The sequence below is a fragment of the Gigantopelta aegis genome, chromosome 14 (genome assembly GCF_016097555.1).
Source record: "Gigantopelta aegis isolate Gae_Host chromosome 14, Gae_host_genome, whole genome shotgun sequence".
NCBI classification, from domain to species: domain Eukaryota; kingdom Metazoa; phylum Mollusca; class Gastropoda; order Neomphalida; family Peltospiridae; genus Gigantopelta; species Gigantopelta aegis.
The window spans coordinates 3717791-3730070 of NC_054712.1; the positions used below are offsets into that span (position 1 = coordinate 3717791).

A 12280-nucleotide genomic window follows, 5' to 3' on the forward strand; every position below is an offset into this window, starting at 1 on the left:
GAGACAGACAGAGAGAGAGAGAGAGAGAGAGAGAGAGAGAGAGAGAGAGAGAGAGAGAGAGAGAGAGAGAGAGAGAGAGAGAGAGAGAGAGAGAGAGAGAGAGAGAGAGAGAGAGGAAACTCACTGCCACCATATAGTTTACTTCTACTGAAAAAGCAGCAAAGGAAATTTTATATGTACTTTCCCAAAGACAGGACAGTACATACCATACCACAGCCTTTGATATATACCAGTCATGATAGACTCGTTGGAGTGGCGCAGAATGTAGTCCAGTGGTAAAGCACTCACCTGAAACACGGTCGGTCTGGAATCAATCCTCATCGGTGGGCCCATTCGGCTATTTCTCTATCCAGCCAGTGCTCCACAACTGGTATAACAAAATCCATGGTATGTACTATCCTGTCTGTGGGATGCTGCATATTAAAGCTCCCTTGCTGTTAATCAGAAAAGTAGCCCATGAAGTGGAGACGGCGGGTTTCCTCTCTCATTATCTGTGTGGTCCTTAACCATATGTTTGATGCCATATAACCTTAATTAAAATGTGTTGAGAACGTCATTAAATAAAACATTCCTTCCTTCCTTCCACCAGTTTTGACCCATCACACCTGCTATTTAATTTAAAACCATTCAGTGTTGATATTGTATATAATTCGGTTTGAAATTTTAATCAGTCAGATATTTGTTATTATTCAATTTAAATTTACAGATTTTATCCACTTTTTTTGTAGAAATATTACCAATAACTTTAGTTGGCTAACAGCATGATTATCCCTACCTATAAATCATGAAAAATAATAACCAAGTAACATTTTTGCTTTAAAGGGTTTTCTGGTGGGGTTTTTAAAAACAATATTTTTTTTTAATTAAAATTACTTTGACATTTATATGAGTGAAAGAAAAAAGCTGCATTAGAATACTGCCTTAAGATAAGGGTAATTTTGAGATTGGCATCTGCGGTGCTATATTTGGATATTTTCGGACCATGTCTTGTGCGTGATCAATGACATTATCATGATTGCTATTGGCTGTATGATCGCACAGATGGGAATTACTCTGCTCCTCCATGATTCAACGCTGAAACGGTCGTGCTCGTATGATCAGGCTGCTTGTTAACCCAGAATACTGAACACTCTTGCTATATGATTATGGAAAATGAAAGAAATGTTTGTTAATGAAATCTTACAATATTCAGTCAGACGTTTTTATGTTTAAAAAAAACCCAACCTTAACACTTTAGTATCTGCCCCATTCCAGCTAAAACATTTAAGTAATTTTTGTTAATTAATAATTCCAGTTTGGCTTAACATAAAAAGAAATAAAAAAATGGGGAGGGGGAGGGAATAATGAAAATATTCTACTTTTATGTGCAGTTTGTATAAATATTGGTCAATATATTAGAAATAAAATAGCCATAATTAACCATATTGACGAATGTAGTATGCTTATGGAATTTGACATTTATTTTCTTGATTAGTTTATCATATTAAATTATATTTTATTATTCTTTTGTTAATGTGTCTCTGCTATATGGAGATCCATTTTATATCACAGGGCATCAAAAGCATTTATGGTAGGTAAGATATTTTATTCCATGGAATAGAAGTTTAACCCCCCATTTTAAAACATTTAGTTTAAGTGTGAGAGGTGGTAGTATATATAACAAAACAAAAAAATGTATCCATGGTGTAGCTATATATTGATTGAAATGTCACATATACATGTATAGAGGATATTTCATGGTTTTTGTCAAATATGATTTATATCTAATGAAGTGAAGTTTGCAATCATATCTCACGAGACGTGCAATCATATCTCACGAGACGTGCAATCATATCTCACGAGACGTGCAATCATATCTCACGAGACGTGCTTGCATGACAAGTGTGATAAGATTGCAAACTTCACTTCATGAGATATAAGTCATATTTGACAAAAAACATCAAATTTTCTATTTATTGTATAACTTTTGGCAATTTACCTTTATTTTTAAAATGCCAGCAACAAAATAGTTCTGGCTTTCTTACAGTGAATATAACACTTTCTACAGTGACGATAACACATTTTAGAGTGAAATAGTGAAATTTTCACTCTGAAATGTGTTATCGTCACTGAGTGACTGATAACACTTTCATTTCATTAATATATTATGATATTTCACTAAATGTTATATAATAAATGTTAATATTGTCATCTCAACCCCTACAATTAAGAAAATATCTTTGGCAAAAATATTAAATATAGTTCATAGCAAAAAAGAAAGAAAAGAGAATTAAAAAAAACCCATGGCAATCTTCACTGCATTCCTGATTGCCATGGGCAATTGCAGGGGTTGTCATCTATGTGATTTGATTTAGTAATACACATCATCTACATATCCTCACTATATATAGTTGTTCATCATTTGTGTCACAGCAAGCACCACATTGTTTCCTGTCCGAAATGCCTTCCATTCACCTACGTCTCTGATTTCAATTTTGATGACGTACGTGACAAACTGACAGAGATGCTAATCATTTTGTCAATAACCTCAAGATGGTCAGTGTGCTAACAGATTGCTTTATAATCTGTCTGAAATACTGCGTCTTGTTTTAACATCTCGTGTGAATCCTGCCAGAGAGGCTTCGTATGTCCACAGTCTTCTGGTACTCGTGAAGTCACTGCTTTTGATGACTCACGAGTCACATGGCAACATATTGTAACAAGTTCTCAAGCAAATGCAATTTATTCTGAAGTATAGAGGTCCCATGTTCATAAAACTTTAGAGTCTAGATTCAGATCTCCAATGACATACACAGTTTTTATAGTGTTGCCATGACGTTAAAGTCTCAGACTCTGTTAGAGTATTGGGTGTAGACTGTAATGGTTTTATAAGAATGAGCCTGGTGTTAACTCAGTCTTCAGAAGCCCATTAGGGCCACCCACAGAATGGTTTGATTGCCATTAGTAGATGTATCTAAAACAAATTAAGTTATTATCTTGCAAATTCAAATTAAGACCTTGAAAACTTTAGTATCGTGAAAATTCAGTTTCGTATCTTAAAAGTGATGGAAGTTATGTATTTTTTTTAAATTCTGTCAAATATGATTAATATCTTATCTCATGAAATCAGTAATTTGGTATCACACTTTCACACAAACACAGCTCATGTAATGTGAAATTACAGACTTCACAAGATGAAATATAAACCATATTTGACCAAAAAACCCATCCTATTTTGCCTACATCCTATTTTGCCTACAGCTTATAACAACATAATTAGGGTCCTTAATTGGGGATTAATTGCTTTAGTGATTATGATGTTCTACCCGTATCACCTGCCTATATGTAATAGTCTGGTCCAATACTGAAGACTGATAAACAAAACAGAAGCAAACATGTTCTATACATTTCTTTATTTTATTTTATTTCACTTTTTCAGTTTTCACAGGTTAGTTGATTATATTATGTTCAATGTTATAGCAGTTCACACAGTTCCCACAGATCAATGTTCACACTATTTCAGTTTAGCTTGATCAAATGTCCAACGGCATCCAAGTACTGCATTGGGGTTTTCCTGCCGGTCATTAGGTGATCTTTGAGACGGACAAGGTGCTCATCCAGTTCCCTGTAGATCCGTCTTCTCTTTTAATACAGGACCATAGCACTATACTGTGGGGGTGCATTTTAAAGTCCCAATCTGCCTACAGACCCAGTGTAAGCAAACTGGGCTGTAGGCAAAGTGGGATGTAGGCACAATGGGATGCACCCAAATATTCTCTTTATTTATTATTACATGTTTGTTTTGTAATGTTTCAGTGATACTGGAAGTGATGCTAGAAACGATGACAGACATTTTCAAGAAAACATCACATTCGGACAACTGGGGTAAATATCATTCTATTATTCCATACACAAAAAAACAAAAAAACACATAGAAATAAACACTTGTGTGTGTCTGTTTACAGGATTGTTACTAAACACAGGTGACTTCAAGAGAAAACATGAGATAGATTGCCGGTACTGTCTACACAGGTGTATGTCTACTGTGTTCTATCTTGTACAAGTTTAAATTTGTCGAATTAGTCTTGAGAGTGGCAGTCCTCTTTCAGACAAGTCGGGAAAGATGTGGAAGGCCATCTTATAGACAAAGCACATGACATGTCTTGAGAGTGGCAGTCCTCTTTCAGACAAGTCAGGAAAGATGTGGAAGGCCATCTTATAGGCAAAGCACATGACATGTCTTGAGAGTGGCAGTCCTCTTTCAGACAAGTCAGGAAAGATGTGGAAGGCCATCTTATAGGCAAAGCACATGACATGTCTTGAGAGTGGCAGTCCTCTTTCAGACAAGTCAGGAAAGATGTGGAAGGCCATCTTATAGGCAAAGCACATGACATGTCTTGAGAGTGGCAGTCCTCTTTCAGACAAGTCGGGAAAGATGTGGAAGGCCATCTTATAGGCAAAGCACATGACTGCTTCATGTTTGGAACGAAGAAAGGAAGAAATGCTTTATTCATTAACACACTCTGGACATTTTTATTTACAATTATTTTTCCATTTATTTTAAAACTTTTTTTCACCATAATTAAATATTCAGTATTCAGGTGGCGGTATCCCAGAGTGGTATGATCTAGCTGTCAGCAGAGTGCTCTCCTCAGGTGCCGGTATCCCAGAGTGGTATGATCTAGCTGTCGGCAGAGTGCTCTCCTCAGGTGCCGGTATCCCAGAGTGGTATGATATAGCTGTCGGCAGAGTGCTCTCCTCAGGTGCCGGTATCCCAGAGTGGTATGATCTAGCTGTCAGCAGAGTGCTCTCCTCAGGTGCCGGTATCCCAGAGTGGTATGATCTAGCTGTCAGCAGAGTGCTCTCCTCGGGTGCCGGTATCCCAGAGTGGTATGATATAGCTGTCGGCAGAGTGCTCTCCTCAGGTGCCGGTATCCCAGAGTGGTATGATCTAGCTGTCGGCAGAGTGCTCTCCTCAGGTGCCGGTATCCCAGAGTGGTATGATCTAGCTGTCGGCAGAGTGCTCTCCTCAGGTGCCGGTATCCCAGAGTGGTATGATCTAGCTGTCGGCAGAGTGCTCTCCTCAGGTGCCGGTATCCCAGAGTGGTATGATATAGCTGTCAGCAGAGTGCTCTCCTCAGGTGCCGGTATCCCAGAGTGGTATGATATAGCTGTCGGCAGAGTGCTCTCCTCAGGTGCCGGTATCCCAGAGTGGTATGATCTAGCTGTCGGCAGAGTGCTCTCCTCAGGTGCCGGTATCCCAGAGTGGTATGATCTAGCTGTCGGCAGAGTGCTCTCCTCAGGTGCCGGTATCCCAGAGTGGTATGATATAGCTGTCGGCAGAGTGCTCTCCTCAGGTGCCGGTATCCCAGAGTGGTATGATATAGCTGTCGGCAGAGTGCTCTCCTCAGGTGCCGGTATCCCAGAGTGGTATGATATAGCTGTCGGCAGAGTGCTCTCCTCAGGTGCCGGTATCCCAGAGTGGTATGATCTAGCTGTCGGCAGAGTGCTCTCCTCAGGTGCCGGTATCCCAGAGTGGTATGATATAGCTGTCGGCAGAGTGCTCTCCTCAGGTGCCGGTATCCCAGAGTGGTATGATCTAGCTGTCGGCAGAGTGCTCTCCTCAGGTGCCGGTATCCCAGAGTGGTATGATATAGCTGTCGGCAGAGTGCTCTCCTCAGGTGCCGGTATCCCAGAGTGGTATGATCTAGCTGTCGGCAGAGTGCTCTCCTCAGGTGCCGGTATCCCAGAGTGGTATGATATAGCTGTCGGCAGAGTGCTCTCCTCGGGTGCCGGTATCCCAGAGTGGTATGATCTAGCTGTCGGCAGAGTGCTCTCCTCAGGTGCCGGTATCCCAGAGTGGTATGATCTAGCTGTCGGCAGAGTGCTCTCCTCAGGTGCCGGTATCCCAGAGTGGTATGATCTAGCTGTCGGCAGAGTGCTCTCCTCAGGTGCCGGTATCCCAGAGTGGTATGATCTAGCTGTCGGCAGAGTGCTCTCCTCAGGTGCCGGTATCCCAGAGTGGTATGATCTAGCTGTCGGCAGAGTGCTCTCCTCGGGTGCCGGTATCCCAGAGTGGTATGATCTAGCTGTCGGCAGAGTGCTCTCCTCGGGTGCCGGTATCCCAGAGTGGTATGATCTAGCTGTCGGCAGAGTGCTCTCCTCGGGTGCCGGTATCCCAGAGTGGTATGATCTAGCTGTCGGCAGAGTGCTCTCCTCGGGTGCCGGTATCCCAGAGTGGTATGATATAGCTGTCGGCAGAGTGCTCTCCTCGGGTGCCGGTATCCCAGAGTGGTATGATCTAGCTGTCGGCAGAGTGCTTTCCTCAGGTGCCGGTATCCCAGGACTGAATCATGTCAATGGACCCATACTCTAACTGGGCTTTGCTTTGCTGTCTCAGTCAATGCCCTACAGCTGGTATATCAAAGGTTGTGGAATGTGCTGTCCTGTCTGTGGGGAAAGTGCATATTAAAGATATCTTGCTGCTAATGGAAAAGAATAGTGGGTTTTGTCTGAAACCACAGGTCAAAATGACCAAACCTTGGACATCCAACAGGCAATGATTAATAACTTAAAGAAAACAAACATTCACCATTTAAAAGATGTCTATACATTTGGAATTTAAAAATCATCAATGAAGCACTGTAAAAAGACTTCATGAGAAATAAAACAAGCTGAAATGGGTTGTTTTTTTTTTTTTTTTTTTTTCTTTTAGTTGTGGAGTAACTACAGAGGTGTAACATAAAACGTAAATATCTACGGTAAATATTCAGTTTAACTTGTGAGCTCTCAAATCACTTAATATAGGCCTCTAGGGAGGTGTTCTTTTTTCATGTGCCAGAATAATCCTCTTCTTTTTTCTGTTTTATTTTGCCAACCTACTAAAGCATTGACATCATAATTGATTATGTTTGTGTGGTCCACAAACCTAAATGAAATAAAATCCAGCACAGCAATATCCTGTGTTGTAAAATCAAATCTAGCACAGCAATATCCTGTGTTGTAAAATGGAACTGAGGTAGACAGATTATCTGTGGAGTAAAAGAGCCATTAAAACATGTTCTGAGACACTTCTTGGTTTTTTTATTGTTATTTTCAACATGATTTTCATGGCTATAGCCAATTAAGGTTTAAGCACACTATCATGGACACACAATACACTTTCCCTTTGAGTCACTGAAACTCTCCATGGGTGGGAGCTGGTGCCACAGGAAATTTCTCTTTTACAACCCACCCTACCCGCCACCACCGGAAACTCTGGTACTGGAATGTGTACCCAGTAACTGACCTGATTTGATATGAAAGTTAAATTTAAAGTTTGTTTTGATTAACGACACCACTAGAGCACATTGATTTATTAATCATTGGCTATTGGATGTCAAACATTTGATAATTCTGACATATAGTCTTAGAGAAAAGCTGTTAGATTTTTCCATTACCAGCAGGGGATCTTTTATATGTAATTTCCAATAGACAAGACAGCACATACCATGGCCTTTGATTTGGTTGGGATGGTGATTGGATATGGCCAACACTGATTACATGGTGAATACAAATATACTTAATGCTTTTGAGTAAATTACAGTTTGTGAATAATAAATGATTTATCACACCTTTCATTTGGGGAATAATATAATTTCCAAACCTGATCCATAAATTCAGTATAGCACTCACACTCATATACTCTTCAAAAAAAGTAGGGGAACTTGAAATATTAATGTTAATATCAACATTAGACCAAACATATGTTTTGACCACAGACATCCTAGTAAAGAACGTTCAGGTCTGTTTATCAACACACCAAAACACATTCCATAGTTTGCATGTGCATCATGCAGTTGCCCCGTACATGTGCGTGGGGTGTCATTCTCGATTTTGACAATTTCCAGGAAGGTCAATTAATCACTGTGGAACATTATTTCTGTCAATCTTTTTCATTCTTTTGATCATACAGTTGTTATTTAGGAGATAACCATATGGAGTTTTTAGATTTGCGGGTGTTATTGTCTATTTGATCCTGGAAATGTCATGTTTGACCGAAGGCGTTAGCCTGAGGTAAAAAATTAAACATTTGCGGGCATCAAATAGACAATAACACTTGCAAATCTAAAATCTCCATATGGTTATGTCCATTGTAAACTGAATCATTTTTCTACAGAACTGACTGTATATTTGGTATTTCTTGAAAAAAATACCTGGCTACAATCTAACTGTAGACCCTTGAATCGTCAACTTCGCCTGTTCCAATTGATAATGACATCACCTTTAATGACGTCATTAGCTTTCCGGGTGTTATTGTCTATTTGATCCCGGAAAATAATGTAATTAACCAATCACAATACAGAACGCACTTGCCGTCAGTTTACAATGTTTTGTTTTTAGTCATTTTTATTGTTTGAATTTTCGATTTACTGATAAAAACCCATTAACTTTCAAATTTCACTTTTGACCCCAATCGTCCTTTAAGATCTTTGGTGGTCAGAAAACCTACTGTAATACTGAACTACCGGTTGTAATGTTTGCCCAATTAATTCACTATTATCATATAACCATTCCCCACAGCTAATATACCTTACAATTTTGGCAATTGTAAATTCTTATTAGAGTTCCCCTATTTTTTTTGAAGAATATATAATGATCTTCATTTGTTCTACAAGGCATTCTGGGAAGTGAAACTGGTTCAGGGTGCAAGAATTGATTTTCTTATACATTTTCTGTGACAATGAATATTGCTAGTGTAAACATCTTTGAACTGTTTACAACAATGTAGACATCCCATTTTTCTTAGAGAGAGATTAAATACATGGTACTGTGTTCACACTGTGTATTGTACAAACATTGGTGGTATAGTGGCTAATCCATTAGACTAGAGGCTGGTAGATACTGGGTTCACATCCCATTACAGGCTCTGGCCCCAGTATAGATTCCGGCCCCAGTACAGACTCCGGCCCCAGTACAGGCTCTGGCCCCAGTACAGGCTCCGGCCCCAGTACAGGCTCCGGCCCCAGTACAGACTCCGGCCCCAGTACAGGCTCTGGCCCCAGTACAGGCTCCACACAGAGTGAATTTTAACAACTCAATGGGTTGGTGTAAGACCACTATACTGACTGCTCTCTCACAAACAACTAACAACTAACCCACCGTCCTGGACAGACAGCCCAGATAGCTGAGGTGTGTGCCCAGGACAGTGTGCTTGAATCTTAATTAGAAGAAAGGAAGGAAATGGTTTATTTAACAATGCACTCAACACATTTTATTTATGGTTATATGGTGGCAGACCACACAAATATAGAAAGAGGAAACCTGCTGTCGCCACTTCATGGGCTACTCTAGCAGCAAGGAATCTTTTATATGCATCATCCCACAGACAGGATAGTACACACCACAGCCTTTGTTACACCAATTGTGGAGCACTGTCTGGAGCGAGAAATAGTCCAATGGGCCCACTGAGGGGGATCGATCCCAAACTGACTGCTCATCAAGCGAGTGCTTTACCACTGGGCTACGTCTTGCCCCCTGAACCTTAATTGGATACAAGAATGAAAATAAGTATAAATGATATGAAATGTATGTTGTGTGAGTGGGTGGGCTGTGGTGGGTCTAAGCTTGTTCACAAGGAATATTTATCATATATTTCTTCATAATTATATTGTGTACATAAGAACACCAAAGACCCACAGTTGCTTGATATGCAGTTTATGTCAGTTTTGTTGGAAGATGTTATCATTCAATTGATCACTATCTCTAGTGTGAACTGATTTATTGCATGGTGACCATTTGTATCATCTGTTGATAAGCAATACTATTTTCTGTATCACAATCATTGATAAATGACTTTCCTGCCATTAATTATTACCGGATTCATAAAATATTTCCTAGACACAAATTCACCTTTTGTAATGAAAATCTCGTCAGTGGTGTTACTAAACAACATCTCTTTGTTTTGATTTGTGTTAAATGTTTTTCTTTTAATATTCCATTTCTTAGAAATTACAACTATTTGACCAACTATCCGCTGCCATTTCTTTCATTTTCGATTCTAACCTTGTGGGATGTGAAATATGATATATCTAAATTTCATCACAATTTTTTACCTAAAATGTTTTTCCCACAATCATTATATGGTGGTAATTGGCTTAAACCATTGATTATTTTTGTCTCTGTTGGTGAACGCTGTTTTTCTGTGCTGTGTCTTTTGTATAATGCTCCTGACAACTAAAAGAAATCAACACAAAAGAACCTTGTTATGATCCGATCAATGTTTGTGATACCTGAAAAAATATTTCCACTGTTTTCCTGCAATGAATGTTAAAAATTGATGATGGTTTAGATTCTAAACATTGCCTGAAACACGATAGCTTTGAGAAAACAGAAATAATTAATTTGGTTCGGTTGTGCTGCTGTCATATAATCCAATTTACTAAAAATAGAAAAAAATGGTAACAAACTGTGAACACATATTGAGCTGTTGTGGTGTATAAATAAAGTTAAATATTCTGTCTTTTTTCTGATGTATTAGAATTAGCCAAGTTTTCTGAAAGAAAAATCTCAAAATAGAATAAAGATATTATAGAATATTTGTGGTCATTAGCTTATTGAATAGATTTTCTTTATGGTGGTTCTATGTATACAAGTCCTGTTCAAGTCAGAAATGGTCCATAAATATCATTTAACCACGGTGTAGTTGTTAAACCATTAGACTTAAGGCTGGTAGGTACTGGATTCACATCCCAGGACTGACCCCCACCCAGAGTGAGTCTAATGACTCAGTGGATAGGTGCAAAGCCAATACACCCTCTTCAACCTCACTAACAACTAACACCTAACCCACTGTCTTGGACAGACAACCCAAATAGCTGAGGTTTGTACCCAGGACAGTGTGTTTGAACATTAAGCAGGAAAATAAAGTAAAGAATAAACCGAGAGCTTGCATATATTTGGATCACTGTGACATATTTTCAATATAATTTATAATAATATATTTGGATAATGATCTCCACTTGAAATTAATCAATATTTTAAATAATAATTACGTAATTAAATAAGTCGATGATATGGAAATTGTAGGCCCATATGTGCTGACACTTGATTTGCCAAGAATCCGTAGCTAATTTAAGCAGAAACTACACATCATTTAAAATAACATTACACAAACAGTTATATTGATACGTGTTGGAAGCACTCCCCTCTTCCCTTTCCTCGAATATGAAACTGGTGTAGCTAGAATGCATGTATGCATTGCCCTTTCTCAATTAAAAGTTGACTTAATAACTGCCCCCTCCTCTGAATTTGAAACATGTTTTGTATGTGACAAAGATTGTCATGAAACAATAATTATGTATTCTGTTGGTATCTTGCACTGTTTGTCTTTATTATTATTGTGTTTTTTCAACTTCTTAATTTAAGCTCTGGGCCTAATTTGAGATAAAACTTTATCTTCTCCAAGGCAGTATCCAAGTAACTCAGCTTTAGCCACATATGTTAATATTGCCATCTATGGGATTTGATTTGGTGGTAGACACCAATTACTGTAAGCCAGATACAGAGAAGTTTGCTTTGTTTAACAACATCACTAGAGCACATTGATTTATTAATCATCGGCTATTGGATGTCAACAATTACTGTAAGCAGTCATATTTAACCTAGCTCATCATCATCATCATCTCTTGCTATAATAAAGATTTAAAAAAAAGAGAGTTTTTTTAAATTATAATCATGTGTGTACACACGTGGGCCATTGCATGCATCCACTGACTAATTGGAAAATATATCAAAGTCTTTTGAACTTCCAGCTAAAACATCAGTGGTTTTCTCTGAAGATAATTACCTCATGATTCAATTTCCTTCATTCTGTGAAAAGTTTTAAAGTTAATATTGATCATTTGTTGAAAAAGTCACCCTTAAGAGTACATAATGGCCTGTTTTCATGTTTGATGTATTACCGTGGGTGTAACAAACGGCTGATTGTAGCAAATTGTAACTGACAGTAGCTCAATCTTTGACCTTTATTTGTCCGTCTGTATTTAACTCATCATGAATATATATTTTTTTCTTTTCAAAGCAAAAAATCTAGATAATAAACTATCTTGTAAACTCCACAGAGATAATAAACACAGGATCAAAAATGTTTATTTTTATTTTTTTTAAATCACCAGTGCAGGTCAGTATTTTAACATTTTAAAATGTTTTAAAAGCGTAAACTGTAAAATATTTAATGTGAGTGAGCCAGGAACTAGCTCAGTTGGTAGAGCGCTCACCTTAGGTGCTTTGGTCGTAGGATCGAACCTCCTCGGTGGACCCA

The 12280-nt window shown here is 38.6% G+C and overlaps 1 protein-coding gene across 1 annotated transcript in view; it reads left to right on the forward strand.

Moving 5' to 3' along the window:
* The window catches only part of LOC121388460, a 111449-nt gene that overhangs the window by 83893 nt on the left and 15276 nt on the right, over positions 1–12280 (forward strand). Inside the window, exon 6 of the mRNA XM_041519800.1 lies at positions 3796–3864. Within this exon, the coding sequence (XP_041375734.1) occupies positions 3796–3864 (69 nt within the window). The remainder of the gene's footprint in view (positions 1–3795; positions 3865–12280) is intronic.